This window comes from Hyperoodon ampullatus (assembly GCF_949752795.1).
Source record: "Hyperoodon ampullatus genome assembly, chromosome: 2".
Taxonomy (NCBI): domain Eukaryota; kingdom Metazoa; phylum Chordata; class Mammalia; order Artiodactyla; family Ziphiidae; genus Hyperoodon; species Hyperoodon ampullatus.
The window spans coordinates 110134025-110159566 of record NC_136915.1 but is presented as its reverse complement, the minus strand read 5'-3'; the positions used below and the strand labels follow the sequence as shown (position 1 = coordinate 110159566).

At 38.3% G+C, this 25542-nt stretch overlaps 1 protein-coding gene across 4 annotated transcripts in view; it reads left to right on the top strand.

The window, feature by feature from the left end:
* Window positions 1–24615: 24615 nt before the first annotated feature.
* The window catches only part of ARNT (aryl hydrocarbon receptor nuclear translocator), a gene marked incomplete at both ends in the record, with an annotated part of 40195 nt that continues 39268 nt past the window's right edge, over window positions 24616–25542 (top strand). For 3 of the 4 annotated variants that reach the window (XM_079697184.1, XM_079697183.1, XM_079697182.1), the window contains one exon: window positions 24616–24727. In XM_079697184.1, the coding sequence (XP_079553310.1) occupies window positions 24618–24727 (110 nt within the window). The remainder of the gene's footprint in view (window positions 24728–25542) is intronic. The other variant, XM_079697185.1, reaches the window with a different exon arrangement.

The following is a 25542-nucleotide window of genomic DNA, read 5'->3' as shown; positions in this document are numbered from 1 at the left end:
TTTGGCTGTCGGTATCTCCCCTACCAGACATAAGCGCCCAGATCCTCTTACACTACCAGTTCTATAGCAGGCATTCAAAACTTGCTGAGCTTTTTCCCACCAGGGACAAAGGTCCTTAAAAGAGGAAGAAACTAGAAAGGATTACAAATCACTAAGTGAAGTTTAAGCAGTAGGTCACCTAAAGAAGATTTACAAAACAAATCATCTGCAGAGTCGCCAACCAGGCGAATCCACCACCCAGCGAAGCTTTTTAGTAAAATTATTTTTCACTGACGTCACTCGATCGCTGACCTCTAAGGTAGAAGAGGCGGAATTAGAGAGACAGCTGGACTTCTTCCTCGCCCTCCCTCCTCCACTGGACTGGCTGGGGGCTCCGTGGCCAGCCCCGCTTCTGGTCGCTTTGCGATTCTATTGGTCAGTTTTCCCGAGGAGGCTGGCCTTGGTGCTGACCCCGCCCCCTCTAGGGGCGGGTCTCTCCGTCGTAGGGGCTGGGGAAGGTGGGGCGGGGGGCGGTTGCTGCAGCCGCCATCTTGGATTCCGCGGTAGCATTGGCGGCAGTACGGCGCCGCGTCTGGGGAGTGGCTCTCCCCTCCCCCTCCCCCCGGTTCCTTGGCGGTGGCTCCTCCCACTGGGGGGGGTGCGGCGGCGGTGGCATCTACAGCTATGGCGGCGACTACTGCTAACCCCGGTGAGGAGACGGAGGACTGGGGTGCCTCTCAAGGAGGAGGGGCTGAAGGGGTTGGCAACTGGGTAGACCCATCGCTGAGGGGCCGTAGTTGGGGCTGAGGGCGCTGGGAAGCGCGGGGGTGGCTGCGGGGCGGTGGGGGAGGGGAGTAACCTGGGGGAGGGGCCCGCCCCTGGGGAACAGGGGAGACCCGAGGTGGAGGGAGGGAGCAGGCGGGTGGGAGTTGGGGATTCCTTGCCCCGAGTTCTGTTCGAGCAGCTGTCCGTGCGGGGCTGGCCCGCCTCCACTCTTGTGGTGGCTTTCTGGTGTGCGATGTGGTCCTCCTTCAGCCTTCTGCCCACTGTGGACCTGCTTGATGCCAAATAACTGTGGGCAGTGTGGCTCGTTTTACTTTAAAGGTAGTTGGGACTCATAGGACCACGTTGCTGTTTAGCTGAGGTGTTACTTCCAAACGTTTAGATTTTAAATTAAAAAAATTTTTAATTCATACTCAGTTTCTTAAAAAAAAGAAGCTGTACCTCCTCCCTCCCTATCCGAGGGCTATCCTTTGAAACTTGCCTTTATGTATTAAGAGGTGCCTCTAGTGTCATTAGCTGCCGAAGGCAGAGGTTTGTGTAATGTTTGAGTTACAGGATAGATCTTGCCAACAGCAAGCATCCAGGACCCAGATTTAAATCTTGTTAGGTGGGACAAGGCAGTTCCCATTCTTTAAGAAAAGTTCAGTTCATGCTATTTCTCAATGAACATCTCTTCTAAAGTGGGAGCTTGAACGTTAAAAATCTAGTCAGTCATGTCTAAAAGATGGAATGGGGTGTAGTGCAGCAGCAGGTCTAGACAGATCAGGTCTTCAAATTCCTAGTCCCAGTCCTCTTTCCAGTACATTACAGTTATTTCTCCCTAGGAAGTATTTCATTGAAGGGATCCTAGTTTACTTTGCTGACCTTGGCTATTTCCCAGAAATCCTTATCTTTGATAGCCTTAAAAAAGGAGCGAGAGGTGGGGGTGAATAACGTGAAAATATGGTAGTGGGAAGGATTCACTGCTGTTCCCTTGTTAAAACTTAAATTGGATTTTTTTCGTGTCTCTGAAAGGCAGTAGTATTTTACAGTACTCAGGTTTTGCTATTACAATTGAATCACTGAAATTTACTGTCTTTCCTACCGTGTTTCTGGGAACAGACCTATTTAAAGAAGTTAGTTTGTCACATGTCAATATCATATTTTTAAATCTTTTAAATTTTTTAAGAGGAAAAGGAGATAAAGTTAATAGCTAAAATTGCATTGCAGGAAGTGCTGAGTGATGGAATAAAATCGGAAAGATGCTATTGTTATGGCAGACCTGACCTTGAAGTAAAATAACCTGTTAACTACGGAGTAAATAAACAAGATTTTAAACTGATAACACATTGCAAAATACTTATATAACCCTAGTCAAGTTGCAAAGCATTTCTCTTATTAAGAGGTGGCCTGGGTAAACAAGTTTAGTGCATATGTCAGAAGCTTTTTTCCCAGCAGTGTGGGTGGCGTTGCTTTATTTTGTTTTGTTTTTTAAACAACAGTAACCAGAATGACAATCTCTTGACCCATTTTCATTAGCTGATCAATATCAACTTAAAACTGTAAGCAGAAAATAACATTATTTGTGCAGAATCCTTGCTTATGATGAAACAGTTACTTTGTTTATTACCCTTTGGCAACCTGCTTCTGCAGTTTTTAGGGTTTTTTTTTTTTTTTTTGTGGTACGCGGGCCTCTCACTGTTGTAGCCTCTCCCGTTGCGGAGCTCCGGACGCACAGACTCAGCAGCCATGGCTCACGGGCCTAGCCGCTCCGTGGCATGTGGGATCTTCCCGGACTGGGACACGAACCCGTGTCCCCTGCATCGGCAGGCGGACTCTCAACCACTGCGCCACCAGGGAAGCCCTAGGGTTCTTTTTTGATGTTGGATAATTCTCCCACCTCTCCCAAGTTATTGATCCCAAGTTCAACACATGATAATTAAATTAGAAAGTGCATTTTCTTCCTTCAGTTCTCTTTTTGCCCCTTTGTATCAAAAGGCAGAGATCATAGCTGCATTGTGGAGTTTTGATAGCCTGTTCCATTTTGGGAAATGAGGACCATAAATATAGGGACACAGGGTGGAAATGAACTGTGCTCAGTGAAAATAAAGTAAATGGTTTTCAGGTCAGAATTCTTTGTTGCATGGTCAAACCTTTTCTCCTTAGAGTCATTTTAGGGACTAGGGACATCAGACTGATTTCTTTGAGTTTTTTCTGCTTTGTCATTTTGCTAGTTAAGTTTCCCTATGGTTCTTGTTTGTTCTGTCCTCACATATGTCTGCAAAGAATTTTAGTAATAATTATTTAACTCTTCTAAGCTTCATTTAAGTTAATCCTTAGTGTTAATAACAATACTTGATGATCATTTTAGTTGTATTTAGAGTTTGATTTAGAGACTGTTGGTGTCCCTTCAGGGTCTTGCAGGGGACCTGGTTCCTTTGCATTTTTCTCTAATGTCTTAACACGGTGCTGGATCAAAAGAAGAGTAAGATATAGTTTATACTCCACAATCTAAGAGTTATGTTGAAGTAATAATTCTAATGTGGTGGTGGCTTTTTTCTGCATAATTGATAATTCTTCACATTCTATTATTTTTTCACTAATTCTACTTACCAGTGGCAAGTAGAAGTGAGTGGGTAGGTGGTCCTTGAAGTCTTAGGCTATATCTTTCTTGTCTACGGAATACTAAAATTTTTGAGAAACATTTAAAAAATTGCATGTGTGATTTGTAATGTAAATGTAATGTAATGTAAATGTAAAATAGCATCGGCTAAGGCACTGTTTGGGAACAGATTAGTTATTTGATTTATAATTCAGTATTCAAACCAGAGATGTGAATGAATTTTTAGGAGTGCAGTTTTCTCCTCCCTTAATTCTGGTGTTCTGTTTCCCAGGGACCTCTTTTTGTGGTATTAGATACCATTTATTGTGGGTAGAGAATGGGTAGAAGGCAAAGGAAGGAACACTTGTTTGGGTTTGTAAGGCTGACACTTAGGAAAACTTTTTTTTTCACATAATTTTTACCTCCATAAATTATAGTTTTTAAAGCATCAATTAGCAGAATTCTTACCCATTACCTTTACTTAACCTTTTTCAGATACGGGAAAATAGGAATTTATGCAGTATAAAATTACGATGCCAAGATACTTTAAAAATTATATTCTAGGGCTTCCCTGGTGGCGCAGTGGTTGGGAGTCCGCCTGCCGATGCAGGGGACACAGGTTTGTGCCCCGGTCTGGGAAGATCCCACATGCCGCGGAGCGGCTGGGCCCATGAGCCATGGCCTCTGGGCCTGCACGTCTGGAGCCTGTGCTCTGCAACGGGAGAGGCCACAACCGTGAGAGGCCCGCGTACCGCAAAAAAAAAAAAAAAAAAAATTATATTCTATTGCAAAAACCTATTTCAAAATTGTTTAAACATAGTTTACTAATTCAGCAATTGAAATACAATTAACATTTTTGAAAAAGAACCTTAATCCATATACTTTTTATGCTGTTCGAATTGTGCCACCAAACTGAATCTTTTCTGTTTTTTTAGAAATTAAGAAGTAGATACTTCTGCATTCTTGGAACTCTAGTTTTCTTGTTGTTTTGAAATAGTGGTCTCTCACTTTAGTTTTTTGCATTCCAGCCCTACTCCTCTACTCAAACAATCCACTAACAGATGAGACTATGTTGTTTCATGGATGTTTTGTGAAAGTCTTTTGTGGTTGTCTGCTATGGATGACTTTCTTCTAAGGCGGTAACAATAGGGATTTCCACAGTACCAAGTGGTGGTTGATCTTCAAAAAACTAAATTGCAACACTCAAGGAAACTAAACACTTTTTCCTTGATTTTACTTAGGTTATGACATTTTGGGCATATTTAATTTCAAAACTAGTAAAATTTGAATCCTTAATTGTAGAAACTGTCTTTGGAACCATCTTTTTTTTTTTTTCCCTTCAGGCTATTTACAATATTTATTTTAAATGTTAATTCCCTGGCGGTATAGTCCTGTATAGAGGTGCAAGGGTGACATTTCTGTCAGTGCTATCCAGTGTCTCTGTGGTTGTATAGCTGATCTTATTTAGATGTAACAGTAAAGGAATACATTTAAAGCTCTTGTGAAATGCAAGGCCTGAGCTCAGTGGAGTCTGTTTGGGCCCATGATCCACACCCAATGATAGGCCCTGCCTGTACAGCCATCTGTTTTTAAGAATGCTGCCTAATATGCCGTGATGATTTCAATAAGTAGACATCAATGAATATTGGAGTTGGATTCAAGATAACTCCTATCATTTTACATGTAAGAAAACAAACCTAGAGAGAGGAACTGGTACATTTATTAAACATCTATTAAGTTCTTACTATGTGCCAGGCTACACTTTCCTGTTTTGTTGGCTATTCTGTATGTTAGAAACCATCTCTTAGTTTCCAAATAAATTCTCTAAATTTGCATCTCTTTTCATCATTTCTTCGTTTTGTATTCGTCCCTTCACATTTTCTCTAGTTGAGTAGACAAACTAAGTTTATGACTTTAACAACTTAATTAGAATTTAAGTTCCATGAGAGTAGGACCTTTAACTCCCTTGTTCACCACAGCACCCTACTGCTCTCAGGGGTGCCTAGTATGTAGGACTACAGTTCAGTAAATGTTTGTTGAATAAATGAATGTTGTAAAACCTGGCATTGGAGGTTCATATCTTTATGCACTGTTAATATGAAAATACCTTTGAAAGGATAACACTAATTAAGCTATTAACATCATGAATTAATTTATAATAGCTAACAATAATTATATGCCAGATATTGTTCTAAATATATTACCTCACTTAATATTCATATATTTATCTCATTTAATCTTTTCCTTTAAAAAATTATTTATTTATTTAATTTTAGCTGCATCTGGTCTTAGTTGTGGTGCACAGACTCCAGAGCACACGGGCTCAGTAGTTGTGGCATGTAGACTCTCTAGTTGTGGCATGGAGGCTCAGTAGTTGTGGTGCATGGACTTAGTTGCCCTAAGGCATGTGGGATCTTAGTTGCCTGACCAGGGGTCGAACCTGGGTCCCCTGCATTGGAAGGCGGATTCTTAATCGTTGGACCACCAGGGAAGTCTCCTCTTTTAATCTTTACAAGACTCTTATGTGGTATATATTAATATTCTTGTTTTCAGATGAGGAAACTAAGGCACAGAGTGAATAATTAGTTTGTCTGAAATCACATAGCTAGTAGGGGGTAGAGACAGTTTTTTGGGGGGGGTGTGTAGAGACATTTTGATTGCTGGCAGTCCATCTACACAGTCAAAATTTTTTTTATAGGAGTTTTTTTTTCTTTTTTTAAATTAAAATATAGTTGATGTACAATATTATATGTTTCAGGTGTACAACATAGTGACTCACAATTTTAAAGGTTATATTCCATTTATAGTTATTATTAAATATTGGCTGTATGCCCTTTGTTGTATTATAGATCCTTGTAGCTTATTTATTTTATATATAGTAGTTTGTAGCTCTTAATCCCCTACACTTATCTTGTCCCTCCCCTCTTCCTTCTCCCAACTAGTTACCACTAGTTTGTTTTCTATATCTGTGAGTCTGTTTCTTGTTTCTTACATTCAGGAGTAAGTTTTATTTTTTAGATTCCACATGTAAGTGATATACCCTGTTTGTCTTTCTCTGTTTGACTTATTTCACTTAACATAATACCCTCCAAGTCCATCCATGTTTTTGCAAATGGCAAAATTTCATTCTTTTTTATGGCTGAGTAGTATTCCTTTGTTTATATGTACTACATCTTCTTTATCCATTTGTCTGTTGATGGACACTTAGGTTGCTTCCATATCTTGGCAATTGTAAATAATGCTGCTGTGAACATTGGAGTACAAGTATCTTTTCGAATTAGTGTTTTCTTTTTTTTTTTTGGATAAATTTCCCCGAGTGGGATTGCTGGGTCATATGGTACTTTAATTTTTAGTCTTTTTTGGGAAACCTCCATACTGTTTTGCACAGTGGCTACGCCATTTTACATTTCCACTAACAGTGTCTGAGGGTTCCTATTTTTCCACATCCTCACCAGCATTTATTATTTGTGGTTTTTAGACAGTCAGTATTCTTAATTACTAAGTTATAAGACTTTCTCCATTGTGACTTAAAGTCACTTCCTACAGAGATGTGGCACAATGGATACTTTTTGAGGAGGAGGAGGGTGGGGTATTGTCTTTTTTAGTAGATGAAGAAGGTGAAATACCGCATCCGACAGCCAGGATGGCACAGTTGCTTGGATGGAGAAGTGAGTGCAAGGTGCTGAAAAAGTTGCTGGAAGAGTGTTGCAGTTCCTAAAATCTTTTCTATAACTTCTTGTATTCTTTCTTCATAGTTGTTTTTCACCTCTTTAAATAACTTTTACTGGAATCCTTAACTCTTACTGGAATCCTTCTCCTAGTTCTTCATACCCCATAATTGTCCCTTTTTGATGAACTTATTGAATTTGGCTTCAGAGTCACTGCATTGCTTGTTCTTTCTCACTGACTCTTCCTTCTTTGTTCCTTAGGCCTGCTCATTTTCTTTTTCTTGTTCATTATGCTTCTCCTTTTCTAGTCTCACTGCTGGGACTGGAACTCTTAATTGATTAATTAATTAGTAAGCCAGTCAACTTCCTTCATTTCTATTTGCCCACCTACCTGCCTCAATTAAACATTTATTTGGTAACTACTGTATCTCCTTCCCTCATTTATCTTTTATATATTGAAGACTCTCTAAAATTTTTATTCCTGTCTTCTCACATAAGCTTCTTTTCCTGTATTTTCATCTATTTAAAAAAAAAACTCTATTTGAATAACTGTAACGTTATTTATATATATATATATATATATATATATATATATGGTCACCAGTATTTCCTTCAGATCTGCTGACCTTCCTAACTTTTCTGTATCTTTTTTGACTATTGCAGTTTTTCCAGTTCCCCAGGTTAAGCAATTAGATGTGTTTGGATTCTTTTATGTATTTATCTGATTTGTTATCACGTCTTGTTTTTTTTTTGCATTAAAAAAAAGCATTTTTGGGCTTCCCTGGTGACACAGTGGTTGAGAGTCCACCTGCCAGTGCAGAGGACACGGGTTTGTGCCCCTGTTCGGGAAGATCCCACGTGCCGCGGAGCAGCTGGGCCCGTGAGCCATGGCTGCTGAGCCTGCGCGTCCGGAGCCTGTGCTCTGCAGTGGGAGAGGCCACAGCAGTGAGAGGCCCGCATACCACACACACACACAAAAAAAGCATTTTTAAACATACAAGGATATTAAAACATATGAAACATTTTAACCATATAAAATATATACCCAAAATAGATGTATTTATTAATTTTTTTAAATTGATTTTTATTGGATTATAGTTGATTTACAATGTTCTGTTTCTGCTGTACAGCAAAGTGTATCAGTTATACATATATGTATATCTACTCTTTTTTAGATTCTTTTCCCATATAAGTCATTACAGAGTATTGAGTATAGTTCCCTGTGCTATACAGTAGGTTCTTAATTAGTTATCTGTTTTATATATAGTAGTGTGTATATGTCAATCCCAATCTCCCAAATTATCCCTCTCCCCCTTTCCCCCTTGGCAACCATAAGTTTGTTTTCTACATCTGTGACTCTTAAAATAGATTTATTTAAACATACATATGTTAAAAATTATTTTAATAAAAATTACCCATGCATATATTTAATGACTTAGTGTTACATGATTTGTTATAAAAACAGCAGTCCTCTACCCCCTTCTCTCAGCTCCTTCTCCCCAACGACATCCATTTTTATTTCTTTTAACCAAACTTTTAACTTTCGATTAAATAAAATGTCCCAGAAGTAAAAGGCAAGAGTTTTCGAATTGAAGGAGCCAGAACAATGAATGAAAAACTCACCCACTCAAGGCACATTATTATGAAATTTCAGCATCAGATACAGAGTATCCTATAAGCTCCAGAGAGAAGAAAATTGGTCAGTTAAAAATAAGAAGGAATCAGATTAGTTTTGCTTCTCAGTAGTCACGCTGGAAGATAGATGACAATGGAGCAATGCCTTCAAAATTCTGAGCGAAAGTAATCTCCAACTTAGAATTCCATACCTAGGCAAACTATCAATTAGTGAAGTGGAAGAAAGATATTTTCACATACCCAAGGTCTCCCTTACACTCTTTCTCAGAAACTTACTAGGGGATGAACTTTACCAATAGGTGAGAGTAAACCAAGAAAGAGGAAACATGGAATACAGGAAAGAAGCAGTACAAAAGGACACGTCCATTTTGCATACATGGCTGTCAGTTTCCCTGTTTTCAGTATTGTAACCTCACTTTCAAATTTGCCTGGTGTTCCCCAGTCCAGAGGACCTCTGGTTTACACTCTCCAGAGAATAAATCAGTTTTTTGACTGGGTGGTGGAGGGGCATTTTCCCTGCTGGAAGGGACAGGGAGAGGATCTGGGAATCCACCTGCTGCTTAAACAGATATCAAACTAATCCTTTTTATTTTAGCTTTCATTTGCCTTGCCTTCTACACCCCCACCTCATTTTTGATTAGTCTAGTTTCCTTGCTTCTATTCAAATTTTAAATCTGTCAAATTAATCTTTTAATTTATATTTTCTTCTTGTCACTCTGACTTAACAATATATTTTGTCTTTCAGTTGCTTATTGAATCAGATTTAAGATTTCATCTTGGCATTCAAGGCCTTCTTACAGCTGGCTAGAATTTGACATCTTATATTTTCTCCTGAATACAGACTCTATGCTCTTTTTAGGCCTGTTTCCCTACACCTCCTCACAGCTATGTTCATACCTCCCTTTATGATTTGCTCATGTTCTTTTGTCTATGTGTGCCTTTTTCCTCTTCTTTAGTTTTCCTGAGGTCCAGCTTGACCTACTTTTCTGAAACTTCCTGGCTGGCTGGCTGGCTGGTAGCTTTATTTCCTTTAGTTTTTCCTTCCTGTTGAGTACCTTCTCTGTGCTAGGGAGTGTGTCAGACCTTAATTTAAACCATCTCAATTATCTTTTTTTTCTCTAAATTTCTCTAACCTTTAGATCCCATAAAAACCTATTATTGAAAGTATGGAATTTATTTTTTATGGGAAAATTTTGTTTTTTCTTAGGAAAGTTACATATATTAGCTATTTAAAATTTAACTAGAAAAAGTTAATAGTAATAACATATAAAGTAAACTCAGTTTTACTAATGATAGAGAAATCCACATCAAACCAACAATGATAATCATTTTATACCTGGAAAATTAGTAAAAATTTGAAGATTGCTAAGGTCCAGTGCTGTTGGAGGTATGGATAATTTGATACCATTGGTGAGGTTCTTAACTGGTATGACCTTCTTGGAGGGTAATGGGCAGTTTTAAATATGCTCCTTTAGATCCAGTGAGTCATTTTTAGAAATTTTTTAGTTGTAGGTAATACTGGCATCTTTGCTTAAAGATATACAAGGATATTCATTGAAACATTATTTATGATAGTGATAGTTTGAATGTCATAAATGTGTACATTTGTACTATGAAATACTGTATAACTTAAAAAGAATGAGCTAACAGTATTTATGGACATGATATACCTTCCAAGATACATTGTTAATTGGAAAAACATAAAAGTTTCAGAATAAATATAATATGGTCCCTCTCCTTTGTTATATAAAAATTGCTAAAACCCTGTAATATATGGTGTATAGAAAAAGGTCTAGAAGGATTCATATCAAAATGTTAACAGCATTTTCCCATGGGGGAAGTTGGGGTATATGTGTGGAGGATTTTACTTTTGACTGTTTGCTTCTGTATTGTTTGAGTATTTTTAGAGACGTCTATATCTGATTTTCTGTATATCCATATTTTAATATATTACTTTTGTAATGTAAAAACTAGTAATGGCAAAACCAGTTAACAAATTGGTGTTTGATATATTTTTACAAAGCTACTGTTTAAGGCGTACTTTACAATGTGTCAGGCACTATTCACATGCATTATCTAATTTAATCTTCCCCAAAGGTAGGTACTGTTATTAGCTACATTTTATAGATAAACCCTGAGAGATTAAATAATTTGCCCAAGGTCATACGTAGTAAGTGGTAACCCTAGGATTGGAATCTAGATTTATCTCACTTTAGAGTTTGAGCTGTGTTCTCTCAGATTTTCAACGCATGCCACACACATAGACACATGCACATAAATTTTCTTTTTAAAAAATTGGGATCACACATTTTCTGATTGTAAAAGTAATATATGTTTAATGTAAAAGAGAAAATGAAATGGATATGTAGAAAATCAAATATAGGAGTCTCTAAATGCCATCCCATAGATAACCACTGTTAATAGTTTATTGTGTAACATTGCTCACTCCATTCTAGCCATGATGTCATCCATACCATTTCTAGAACTTAGGCATGCTCTCACCTCTGGGTCTTTGCACTCTGCCTGGAATTCATTTCTCCCAGATACCTGCATGGTTTGTTCCTTTACCTCCTTCTGACCTTTCCTTAAATGTTAACCTTTTCAGCGAGGTCTTCCCTCAGTATCTAAAATTGCTGGAACCTTTATGTATTTCTGCGTTGACTCCCCTAGTTTATTTTTCTCCACATTTATCACTATATAACATATTGTTAGGTCAAATCAAATGAAATGACTATCCATTTTTACCTATAAAACGTCAGTTTCATATTATCAACCCATTTTATATTTTAATCATTTCTCAATTTATCTTTCTCTTCTACTAACATGTAAAAAAAAGTTAGGATTTTTGTCTCTTTTATTTATTGTTCTATCTCTAGGGCCTGCAACAATGCCTGGCATATAATAGGCATGCACTAAATAGAAATGAATTCTTCCAGGCTTTTGTTATGCATATAAACTTTATAAAGGATTATATTATATATAATTTTCTGTAGCTTATTTTTCCATAATCATATATGGTGAATAACTTTCCATTTCAATGATATAGATCCACCTCAAAAATTTTTTTATATATTGAAATTTTTTTATTGTGGCAAAATACACATAAAATTTGCCTTTTTAACTTTTTTAAAATTTATTTATTTATTAACAATTTAAAAACAATTTTTATTTTATTTCTTTCTTTTTGGCTGTGTTGGGTCTTCATTGCTGCACACGGGCTTTCTCTAGTTGCAGCAAGCGGGGGCCACTCTTTGTTGTGGTGCGCGGGCCATCTATCATGGTGACCTCTCCTGTTGTGGAGCCCGGGCTCTAGGCACACGGGCTCAGTAGTTGCGGCTCATGGGCTCTCAAGCGCAGGCTCAGTAGTTGTGGCGCACGGGCTTAGTTGCTCTGTGGCATGTGGGATCCTCCTGGACCAGGGAACAAACCCTTGTCTCCTGCATTGTCAGGCAGACTCCTATCCACTGCGCCACCAGGGAAGCCCCTAAAATTTATTTTTAATTGAAGTATAGCTGAATTACAATGTTGTGTTAATTACTGATGTACAGCAAAATGACTCAGTTATACCTATATATGTACATTCTTTTTCATATTCTTTTTAACTATTTTTAAGTGTACAGGTCAGTGGCATTAGTATAGTCACATTGTTATGCAGCCATCACCACCATCCACTTCCAGAACTTTTTCATCTTGCAAAATTAAAACTCTGTACCTATTAAACAATTACTTCCTGTTCCCCAGTCCCTCCAGCCCACGCCACCATTCTACACTCTATGAATCTGACTATTCTAGGTACCTTATATAAGTGGAATCCTGTAGTATTTGTCTTTTTGTGACTGGATTATTTCACTTAGCATAATATTTTCAAGGTTCATCCATGATGTAGCATGTTGCAGAATTTCCTTCTTTTTAAAGGCTGAATAGTATTCCATTGTATGTATATGCTACGTATTTAAAAATCCATTCATCTTGATCAACACTGGGTTGCTTCTTCCTCTTGGCTATTGTGACTAATGCTGCTTTGAACATGGGTGTTGTACAAGTGTCTCTTCAAGACCCTGCTTTCAAATTTCAATTCTTTTTTTTTTTTTTTTTTTGCGGTACGCGGGCCTCTCACTGTTGTGGCCTCTCCTGTTGCGGAGCACAGGCTCCAGACGCGCAGGCTCAGCGGCCATGGCTCACGGGCCCAGCCGCTCCGCGGCATGTGGGATCTTCCCGGCCCGGGGCACGAACCCGTGTCCCCTGCATCGGCAGACGGACTCTCAACCACTGCGCCACCAGGGAAGCCCCTCAATTCTTTTTAGTATATGCCCAGAAGTGGAATTGCTGGATTATATATTCATTCTAGTTTTAATTTTTTGAGGAATTTCCATACTATTCTCAATAGTGGCTGCAGCTTTTACATTCCTACCAAAAGTGTACAAGAGTTTCAATTTCCTCACATCCTTGTTAACACATATTATTATTATTTTTCTTTTTCATGGTGTCCATCCTAATGGGTGTGAGGTGATATCTCAGTGTAGTTTTGATTTGCATTTCTCTAATGTAGTGATGTTAGGCATCTTTCCATGTGCTTTTTGGCCATTTGTATATTTTCTTTGGAGAAACATATGTTCAAGTCCTTTGTCCATTTTTTAATTAGGTTGTCTTTTTTTGTTGTTGTTGACTCATAGGAGTTCTTTATGTATTCTGGATTTTAATCTCATCACATATATGGATCACAACTGTTTTCTCCCATTCTGTGGGTTGCCTTTTTACTCTGTTGATACAGTGTTCTTTGATGCACAAAATTTCTAATTTCGATGAAGTCCAATTTATCTATTTTTTACTTTTGTTGCTTATGCTTTTGATATATCCAAGAAATTGCCACATCCAGTGCCATGAAGCTTTTTCCCTGTTTTCTTCTATGAGTTGCATAGTTTTCGCTCTTACATTTAGGTCTTTGATCCACTTTGAGTTAATTTTTGTATATGAGGTAATGTAAGGAAGGATACAACTTCATTTTTTTTAACATGCAGGTATCCAGTTTTCCCAGCACGATTTGTTGAAAAGATTATCCTTTCCCCATTGAACGGTTGTGACACTTTTGTTGAAAATCATTTGACTGTATATGTGAGGGTTTATTTCTGGGCTCTGTATTCTATTCTGTTGGTCTATGTGTCTGTCTTTATGCCAGTGTCACACTATTTTGATTATTGTAGCTTTGTGATGCATCAACATTTTAATGGTGAGTATTTGAGTACTCTCTTTATCCAGTATTAAAGGCAGTTATAATGCTTGGGCATGTAACAAAAGACATGCATAAAAGAGGTTTTGTATTTTGAGTTTAGATGCAGTTTATTATAAATATAATTTGGAGGTAGGTTTTAGGAATAATAAGCAAAATATTAAAAAACACATCCAGGGGCTTCCCTGGTGGCGCGGTGGTTGAGAGTCTGCCTGCCGATGTAGGGGACACGGGTTCGTGCCCCGGTCCGGGAAGATCCCACATGCCGCGGAGTGGCTGGGCCCGTGAGCCATGGCCGCTGAGCCTGCGCATCCGGAGCCTGTGCTCCACAACGGGAGAGGCCACAACGGTGAGAGGCCCGCATACCGCAAAAAAAAACCCACAAAAAGACACATCCAGGACTTCCCTGGTGGCACAGTGATTGGGAGTCTGCCTGCCGGTGCAGGGTACATGGGTTCGATCCCTGGGCCGGGAGGATCCCACATGCTGCCGAGCAGCTGGGCCTGTGTGCCACGACTGCTGAGCCTGCGCTCTAAAGCCTGAGAGCCACAACTACTGAGCCCCTGCACCTAGAGCCGGTGCTCTGCAGCAGGAGAGGCCACAGCAATGAGAAGCCCGTGCACCACAACGAAGAGTGGTCTCCGCTCCCCACAACTGGAGAGGGCCCGCGTGTAGCAGCAAAGACACAACGCAGCCAGAAATAAAAATGAGTAAATAAATAGGTTTATGAAAAAAAGAAAACACATCCAAAGTGGTTTATATTTTATACAAGGTAGGAATATGATGAATTATTGTTACCAACATTTCTTTTTGAACATTTCATTATCTATTCAACTTTTAATGCTTCCTTTATCATTTCTGTTTTCCTCATTCGTGTTTTATATGACTTAGTTTTATATTATTTCTCCTATTTCAGGAAAGGAAGTCACATTTAGAAGTAGCTTTTTTAAAATTTATTTATTTATTTATTTGGCTGTGCTGTGTCTTAGTTGCAGCACGCGGGATCTTCGTTGCCGTGTGCAGGATCTTTTTTGCAGCATGCAGGATCTTTAGGTGCGGCATGCGGGATCTAGTTCCCTGACCAGGGATCGAACCTGGGTCCCCTGCCTTAGGAGTGCGGAGTCTTAACCACTGGACCATGAGGGAAGTCCCGAGAAGTAGCTTTTCTATAAATTTGGGAGACTGTGCTGACTGACTAAAATATTTACTATTTTTCTGTAATTTCTGTCAAGTTATGATTTTAATAGAAGGTGCTTGAGTTCAGTGCACTAAGAATACTCCTTAACTGTGCTACACTTAACATCACACTAAGTTCCTCTTCCATTTAAAAGGAGCTAATCTTAGTAAGTTAAATCCAGAGTATGTTAAAAGAATCATACATCATTATTATATTAGATCCTCAGGCCTGTAGTGACAAATTACTGCAAACTAGAGGGCTTAAAACAACAGAAATTTATTCTCTTGCAGCTCTGGAGACTCAGTGTCCGAAATGAAGATATTGGCTGGTTAGGTTCCCTCTTTTCTAGCTTGTAGACACATCACTCCAGTCTCTGTATCCAAATGTCTGTCTCATTACTTTTATAAAAACAGCAGTCATTGGATTTAGAGCCCATCCTAATTCAATATGATCTCCGTCTTCACTAATTATATCTTCAGAGACCCTATTTCCAAGTAAGGTCACATTCTGAGTTTCTGTGGACATGCATTTTTACAATCTTCAGCCCACTACAATTTATTGAGCAAGATTTATTCCAGGAACTCAAGGATCGGTCACCCTGAGAAAACCTATATACTTGTGTCATTAACAAACTAAAGGGGGAAAAATGACTGTATCAATAAATGCTTTATAAAAACATTTGTTTCTAATTTTAAAAAATCCATTCCTGATTTAAAAAAAAAAGACTATTAAATCAGAATATGGGAATTCCTGGGTGCTCCAGTGGTTAAGACTTGGTGCTTTGCTGTCACTGCCGTGGGCCTGGGTTCAGTCCCTGGTCAGGGAACTAAGATCCCACAAGCTGCATGGCGTGGCCAAAAAAAAAAAAGTGAATAAATAAAGAGATTCTTAACCTTTTGTATCATGTGGACCCCTATGACTGGTGACATCTGTTGAACCCTTCTTCAGCCTCATTGGGTCATTGTGGGAATAAATGAGAGGCACACAAGTTGCCCAGCACAGTGCCTGGCACACAGTGAGGGCTTAGAAAAAAATTAGTTATTATTATCACTGATTATCCATGCACTCACTGTAAAGCCAAGGAGTAACACTTTTGCTTCAAGGCTTCAAAAGTTCTTATCACACTTTTTGTGTTGCATCCACTCCTAAATAAAAACCTCCTCTTGTCTGGGCCAAGTTGGAGACCCTGGTGAGGGGCAGAAAGACTTGCACATGGGAGGAAACTCTGGTGAGCTGGTGGGGCAGGTCCCTAGGCCCCCAGATCACCCTGGCGTGCAGCTTGCTCTCCCTGTTGAACCCACAGAATGTTGTTCAGAGTGTAAATAACACTACATAGTATTTTGAAAAATCAATTCTATTAAAAATATAGTTATCAAAATATAAAAAATTACAAATTTATAATACAAAAATTAATGTTTCTTCTTTATTAACAATAAATAAGATGTAGTGACACGTCTAATAATTGCCATATTCTCAAAGTAGTATTGAATGTAACAGTAATTCTAGATATCCATAATAACTGTCATGTGATATCTGATTTTATTGATGACAAAATCACAGATACTGCTAAAACTACGGTGTTTTACTGTACTTTCATGATTGAAGGAAATGCTAAATTTCAGCTAGAGATTAATGAAAGTAAAGGAAGAAAATTGTTCTTCATCCAAGTTTACCAGTGGATTTTATCCACTGACCCACAGATTAAGAACCCTTGCAATAATGCAGTAAAGGAAGGAAACTAAATACTAGTGTAAATATTGAGTAAAGAAAGGTAAAATAATCATTCCTTGCAGATAATGTGATTGTATATTAAGAAAGTCCAATAGGGACTTCCCTGGTGGCACAGTGGTGAAGAATCCACCTGCCAGTACAGGGGACACGGGTTCGAGCCCTGGTCTGGGAAGATCCCACATGCCGCGGAGCAACTAAGCCTGTGTACCACAACTACTGAGCCTGTGCTTTAGAGCCTGCGAGCCACAACTACTGAGCCCATGTGCTACAACTACTGAAGCCCGCACGCCTAGAGCCTGTGCTCTGCAACAAGAGAAGCCACCGCAATGAGAAGCCCACACACCGCAATGAAGAGTAGCTCCTGCTCGACACAACTAGAGAAAGCCCGTGTGCAACGAAGACCCAATGCAGCCAAAAATAAATAAATAAATTAATTAATTTAAAAGTCAAATAAACTAAATGCTTTTAGATAAGGTAATTTAGTGAAGTTATTTGAGTACAATATAAACACACTGAAGTCAATAGCTTTCTCTTATTCTAGCAATAACCAGTTAGAAGTTGAAATGGAAAAGATTTCATTTACAATCATATTAAGAGCTATAAAATACCTAAAAATAATATAACAAGAAAGATGTAAGACTTATGTGAAGAAAACTGTAAAATTTTATTACAGAGCATTAGGAAATGTCTGAATAATATTCCTTGATGATGAAATGCAATATCATGCTACTGGTCCCTCAAAATTATTATATAAATTTAATGTAATTGAATTAACCTCAAGCGTTTTTTTGTTGTTAGAACTTTATATAGATTTTAAATTCAAAAGGAGGATGAAGTATATGACATTAAAAGGTTTTTAAAACTTTTAAATTAAACTTTTTCTTTTGTGATGATTTTATATTCATATTCAGTTATGAGAAATAATACAGAGATCCCCTACCCTTAGCCCAGTTTCCCCCAGTGGTTGTACCTTGCAAAACTATAGTGTAATATCATGACCAGGAGACTGACATTGGTACAGTCAAGATACAGAATATTTCTATCATCGCAAGGGTCCCTTGTGGTGCCCTTTTAAAGCAACACCCACTTTCCTCATACTTACACCCTCTCCTTAATCCCCAGCAGCTACTAACCTGTTGTCTATTTCTATAATTTTGTTATTTCAAGAATGTTCTATAAATGGAGTTGTACAGTGTGTAGCCTTTTGCAGTCGGCTTTTTTCATTCACCGTTATACTCTGGAGATTCATCCAGGTTGTTGTGTGTATCAGTAGTTCACTTCTTTTTGTTGCTGAGTAGGGGTATATATATCAGTTTAACCATTTACTTGAAGGACATCTGGATTTTTTCTCCAGTTTTTGGCTATTACAAATAAAAGCACTCTAAATATTTGTGTACCAGTTTTTGTGTAAATGTTAAGTCTTCATTTTTCTGGGATATATACCCACAAGTGCAGTGCTGGATTGTATGTTAATTGCATGTTTAGTTTTTAAAGAAACTCCCGTACTGTTTCCCGAAGTGACTGCACTATATTATATTCTCACCAACAATGTGTAAGTGATCTTTTTCTGTATCCTTCCCAGCATTTGGTATTTATTATTATTATTTTTTAGCCATTATGATAGGTATGTAGTGCATCTTATTGTGGCTTTAATTTGCATTTCCCTCTTGGCTAATGCCGTTGAACATCTTTTCATATGCTTATTTACCATTTGTGTATCTTCTTTGGAAAAATGTCTGTTCAAGACTGTTTGCTTTTTTACTGTTGAGTTTTGAGAGTTCTTTTTATATTCTAGATACAAGTCCTTTGTCCTTTGTTGCAATGTTTTTCCCCACTCTGTAACTTGTCTTTTGATCCTCTCACAGTCTTTTACAGAGCAAAAGTTTTTCATTTCAGTGATGTCCAATTTACCAGTTTTTCCTTTCATGGATCATGCTTATGGTACCAAGTCTGAGAACTCTTTGACTAGCCCCTAGATCCTGCAGATTTTCTCCTATTTTTTTTAAAATTTATTTTTATTTATTTATTTTTGGCTGTGTTGGGTCTTCATTGCTGCGCGTGGGCTTTCTCTAGTTCCGGCAAGTGGGGGCTACTCTTCGTTGCCGTGCGGGGGCTTCTTATTCGGTGGCTTCTCTTGTTGCAGAGCACAGGCTCTAGGTGCACAGGCTTCAGTAGTTGTGGCACGTGGACTCAGTAGTTGTGGCTCACGGGCTCTAGAGCGCAGGCTCAGTAGTTGTGGCACACGGGCTTAATTGCTCTGCGGCATGTGGGATCTTCCCAGACCAGGGCTCGAACCCGTGTCCCCTGCACTGGCAGGTGGATTCTTAACCACTGCGCCACCAGGGAAGTCCATCTCCTGTGTTTTTTTTCTAAAAGTTACATAGTTTTACACTTTACATATAAGTCCATGATCCATTTTGATTAATTTTTGTATAAGGGGTCAAGGTTCATTTTTTGCCTATGGATGTCTAGTTGCTCTAGCACCACTTGTTGAAAAGGCTATCTTTCTTCCATTGAATTGCTTTTGCACTTTTGTCAAAATCATTTGGGCTTATTTGTGTGGGTCTGTTTCTGGGTTCCATCGATCTAAGTGTCTGTCCCTTTGCCAGGTCCACACAGTCTTAATTGCTGTAGCTATATTAGAAGTCTTTCAGGTAGACACTTTTCTCCCACTTTTTCTTTGTTTTAGCTATTATAGTTTCCTTACCTTCCTGTATAAATTTTAGAATGGTCATGTTTAATTTTTTAAAAAAATTTTTTAGTTAAAAACATTTTTTTAATACAATTAGTTTTTATTTATTTTCATTTTTGTCTGCGTTGGGTCTTCGTTGCTGTGTGCGGGCTTTCTCTAGTTGCGGCGAACAGGGGCTACTCTTCATTGCAGTGCGCAGGCTTCTCATTGCGGTGGTTTCTCTTGTTGTGGAGCACGGGTTCTAGGCATGCGGGCTTCAGTAGTTGAGGCACGTGGGCTCAGTAGTTGTGGCTTGCAGGCTTAGTTGCTCTGCACCATGTGGGATCTTCCCAGTCCAGGGATCGAACCTGTGTCCCCTGCATTGGCAGGTGGACTCTTAACCACTGTGTCACCAGGGAAGTCTCTAGAATTGTCATGTTTATATCTTCAAAAACATCTGGGTAGAATTTTGATAGGAATTGCATTAAACCTGTTTATCAGTTTGAAGAGAATTGACATCTTTTGTTGAGTCTTCCAATCCATGAACATGGTATGTCTCTCCATTTATTTAGGTCTTTGATTCTTTCAGCATACAAATCTTGTGCCTGTTTGATAGATTTACCCTTAAATATTTTTTCTTTTTTGAAGTGGTTATGACTGGTTTTATATTTTAAATTTTGATGCCCTTATGTTAATTGCTAGTATATAGAAACACAATTGATTTTTGTATATTTATTTTGTATACTGCAACTTTGTTGAATTCACTTATTTGTTCTAGGAAGGTTTTTTTGTTTGTTTTGGTAGATTCCTTAGGATTTTCTGCAAAGACAATCATGTAATCTGCAAATGGGGACAGTTTTATTTTTTCCTTTCTGATCTGTATGCCTTCTATTTCCTTTTCCTGCACTTTTGCACAGGCTAGAACTTCCCACACTATGTTTAAATAAGTGATGAGAGTGAACATTTTTTCCTAGTTCCCAAATCTTAGGGAGAAAACATTGTCTTTCACCATTAAGTATAATATTAGCAGTAGTTTTTTTTTCTTTCTTTTTGTAGATACTTTTATCAAGGTAAGGACGTTTCACTTTATTTTATTTTTTTCTATGTTTTTATCAGAATGGGTATTGAATTTTAGCAAATACTTTTTATGCATAGGCTGATATGATCATGTTATTTTTCTTCTTAGCCAATTAATATGTTGATTGATTTTAAGTATTGAACCAGTTTACTTCCCTTGAATAAAACACATATGGTCACGTTGTATAGTTCTTTTGCTATTGCCAAATTCTGTTTGCTAAAATTGCTAAATTTTATTTACTAATATTTTGTTAAGGGTTTTGCATCTATATTCATGAGGAACATTGATCTCTAGTTTTTGTTTTGTTTTTCTACTGTCTTTGTCTGGTTTTTGTATCAGGGTAATACTAGCTTCAAAAGATGAATTGGTAAGTGTCCCCTTCCTCAAATAGTTTCTGGAGGAGATTGTGTAGCATTGCTGTTAGTTCTTTAAATGTTTGGTAGCATTCTCCAGTGAAATCAGCTAGACCTAGAATTTTTTTTGTTGTTGAGAGTGCTTAAATTATGAATTCAGTTTTCTAATAGGTATGAGGCCATTCATATCAACTATTTTGTGTTTGGACAGTTGTTTTAGTTTGTATTTTTTAAGGAATTGATCCTTTTGGTCTAAGTTGTCAAATTTATGTGTGTAAGTTTTAGTATTCCTAATTATCTCTTAGATTTCTTCAGGGTCTCTAGTGATATCCCTGTTTTTTTTTTTTTTTCCTTATTTTGGTAGTTTGTGTGTTGTTTGTCTTGCTAGAGGTTTGTCAATTTTATTGATCTATTTAAAGAATTCTTTGTTTTATTTTTAAATTGTTTTTCTGTTTTAAAATTTTATTATTTTGTGTTTTCCATTATTTCCTTCCTTTTGCTTGCTTTGGGTTTGTTTGTTTGTTTGTTTATTTATTTATTTATTTATTTATCCTAGGTTCTTGAGGTGGAAGTTTAGATGATTTATTTGACTTTTCCTCTTTTCTAATATAGCATTTTAATGACTGTAGCTTTTGGGGTGTCCCACAAATTTTACCATCTTGTAATTTCATTAAAAATTTTTTTAAAAATAAATTTATTTATTTTTGGCTGTGTTGGGTCTTCATTGCTGTGCATGGGCTTTCTCTAGTTGCAGTGAGTGGGGGCTGCTCTTCGTTGTAGTGCATGAGCTTTTCATTGCAGTGGCTTCTCGTGTTGTGGAGCACGGGCTCTAGGCACACGGGCTTCACTAGTTGTGGCACGTGGGTGGGCTCAGTAGTTGTGGCTTGCGGGCTGTAGAGCGCAGGCTCAGTAGTTGTGGTGCACAGGCTTAGTTGCTCCGCAACATGTGGGATCTTCCCGGACCAGGGCTTGAACCTGTGTCCCCTGCATTGGCAGGCGGATTCTTAACCACTGCGCCACCAGGGAAGTCCCTCATTTTAATTTTAGTTCACTGTACTTTTTATTCCCTTTGAGACTTCCTCTTTGACTGATTATTTAGAAATGTGTTATTTAATGTCCGAGTGAATGGAGATTTTCCTGTTATCTTTCTGTTACTGATTTCTAAATAGTTTGATTCCACTGTGGTTGGAGAATCCAATCTATGATTATTTTATTTATTTATTTTTTTAAATTTTTGGCTGCACTGGGTCTTCCTTGCAGTGTGCGGGCTCTTCATTGTCGGCTTCTCTCTAGTTGCGGGCTCAAGAGCATGCGGGCTCAGTAGTTGTGGCACTTCTCTCCAGTTGTGGCTCGCAGTTTTGGTTGCCCCGTGGCATGTGGGATCTTAGTTCCCCAACCAGGGATCGAACCCGCATCCCCTGCATTGGAAGGCGGATTTTTAACCACTGGACCACCAGGGAATTCCCGCAGTTCTTTTATATGTGTTGAGGTTTGTTTAAAGGCCCAGGATATGGTCTATCTTGGTATATGTTTTGGGGACACTTGAAAAGAATGTATATCTGCTGTTGTTGGGTGTAGTGTTTTTATAAATGTTAATTGGACCCTGTTGATTGAGGTATCATTGAGAACTTCTATATCTTTGCTAATTTTCTTTTTTTTCTTTTAAGTTTTTTTTAATACTTATTTATTTTATTTTTGGCTGTGTTGAGTCTTAGTTGAGGTATGCGGGATCTTTGTTGGCGGCATGCAGGATCCTCCCCTGCGGTGCGGACTCCTCGTTGTGGCGCGCAAGCTTCTCTGTAGTTGTGGCACCTGTGTTGCAGAGCATGTGGGCTCTGTAGTTGTGGCGTGCGGGCTCCAGAGCGCGTGGGCTCTGTAGTTTGCAGCACACGGGCTCTCTAGTTGTGGCCTGCATGCTTAGAAGTTGCAGGGTGCAGGCTTAGTTGCCCCGCAGCATGTGGGATCTTAGTTCCCTGACCAGGGATCGAACCCACGTCCTCTGCATTGGAAGGTGGATTCTTAACCCCTGGACCACCAGGGAAGTCCCTGTTTAGCTATTCTTTTAGGATAGTTCTGCTCATGACAAATCCTCCTTAGTTTTCCATCATCAGAGAATGTGTTGATTTCCCACTCATCTCTTAAACTTTTTTTTTTATTAAAAAATTTTTTTTAAATTTTATTTATTTATTTTTGGCTGAAGCAGAAGTAGTATATGACATTTAATAAGAATATTTTGTAAAATAAATTAATGGAGAATGGAGGACTTTCCTATTAGATAATTCAAATGTACTATAAAGCTGTCGTTATCAAACGTGTTCAGTATTGACACAGGAGCTGGAAAATATATTAATACAGAATAAAAGTATAGAAAGAGATCAATTATTTGTAGACAACTAAAAGTAAAGTAAAGTAGTAAAGTAAAAGTAAAGTAGTAAAGGAGTCATTTCCAATAAGTGAGGAAAGGATGGATTATCCCATAAATGATATTAGAATAATTATCTAACCATGTTTAAGAAAATAATCAGAGTCCTGCCTTATGCCAGGTAAGCATAAGTAGTAAATTCCAGATGGATTAAAAATCTAAATGTGAAACACGAAAGTATTATAAGAAAATATAGAAATAATCTCGAGGGTGGGGAGCTTTCCTAAGTAAGACAGAAATCCCGGAATTATTTAGGAAAACACTGATAAATTTTACAGCATAAAATTGTGAAATGTTATATATTTAAAGGCTAAGGTAAGTGATGAAAAAATATTTGTAATACATAACAGGCATATATTGTCTTTTATATATTGATATCCTTTAATATCCTTTATATACTGATCTTACAAATTCATTAGAAAAAAATATGCAGTATAAAAGTATTAAAGATATGAAGAGTCAACTCATTGATTTCAGATGACGAATGTAAAAAGATACAAGAATTAAAACAAATACTGTACCATTTTTACCTGTCAGGTTTGGTGAAATTAAAAAGTATAATATCCAGTCCTGGTGAGGGAAGTAGGTACTCTCATATCCTGTTAGTGGGAGCAAAAATTGTAGCAGGCTTTCTGGAACATAATTAGCCATGACCAAATGTGCCTGTTTTTGATCAGAGAGATAGGTGTATATAATCTGAGGGAAAAAATAAGAAATAAAATGAGCTCAACTTAAAAAAAAACATATTTATATATTTATTTGGCTGCACTGGGTCTTCATTGCAGCACGTGGGATCTAGTTCCCTGACCAGGGATTGAACCCAGGCCCCCTGCACTGGGAGCACAGAGTCTTTACCACTGGACCACCAGGGAAGTCCCTACTCTATATAATTTTTTTTGAGTATTAGAATTTAGGTGATTTTTATAATTTTGTTTTTTTTTTGTATTTTCCAAAAAAAATAAATCAGAGGAGCTAAGTTATATATATTTGTTGCATTAGTGAAGTATGTAAACCAATTTGTGTGTGTGTTTTAGATTAATATTATGTCACTATTACCAGCTTTTAAAAGAAAAGGCCATAGAATATATGCTCCCTTTTCCAAACTGTATGAAGTTAGGGGAATTGAAGTGTAGGGAAATCTTTTCCCAGGGTAAGAATTCAAGAAAAGCAGTCTGGACGTGAACATTTGGGTTTTCTAGCAAACTCCTGAGATTTTATCCATAGCTTGAGCCTTTCTTCTAGCCAGTTTGATGATGATGATAAGCAAGAACAATCTTTTTAAAATCTGTATTTCTGTTTTTCTCTGACAGAAATGACATCAGATGTACCATCACTGGGTCCAGCCATTGCCTCTGGAAACCCTGGGCCTGGGATTCAAGGTGGAGGAGCCATTGTCCAGAGGGCTATTAAGCGGCGACCAGGGTGAGTTTGAGTGTAGTATGTTACAAACGTCTCTCCTTTAAACCAGCCTGATTTTGTTAGTCGCTGAACCATCTATTCCTAACCCTCTCACTTCTTCTGGCTACTTACTACACTCCGATCAGATAACTTTCTTTAGTCCCTGGATTTTTCTTTGTATGGAATTGATGTTTTTATCTTAGTTTCTTACAAGCAGTTTTGTTTTGTTTTTTTAAAACAAAAATCTCTAAGAGGTAAAGGACTCTGGCTAAGCCGAAAGATTTCACCTTTGCTGAGAAGATTTCACTGCTTTCATTAAGCTTTGTATCTGCATTCTCAAAATTTTTTTGGTAGGCTTTCTTTTTCTTGGCTGCGTTGGGTCTTTGCTGCTGCATGTGGGCTTTCTCTACTTGTGGCAGGCAGGGGCTACTCTTCATAGCGGTGCATGGGCTTCTCATTGCGGTGGCTTCTTTTGTTGCGGAGCACGGGCTGTAGGTGCGTAGGCATCAGTAGTTGCAGCACACAGGCTTAATAGTTGCAGCGCAAGGGCTCTAGGGCACGCGGGCTTCAGTAGTTGTGGTGCTCAGGCTCCGTAGTGGTGGCTTGCGGGCCCTAGAGCGCAGGCTCAGTAGTTGTGGTGCACGGGCTTAGTTGCTCCACAGCATGTGGGATCTTCCCAGACCAGGGATCGAACCTATGTCCCCTGCATTGGCAGGTGGATTCTTAACTGCTGTGCCACCAGGGAAGTCCCTGGTAAGCTTTTTACTTTTCTGAATTTAGAGAATGCTGAACTGTAGAATATGTCTCCTTTAAGTTATTGACATGTTGCCTTGTTTGGA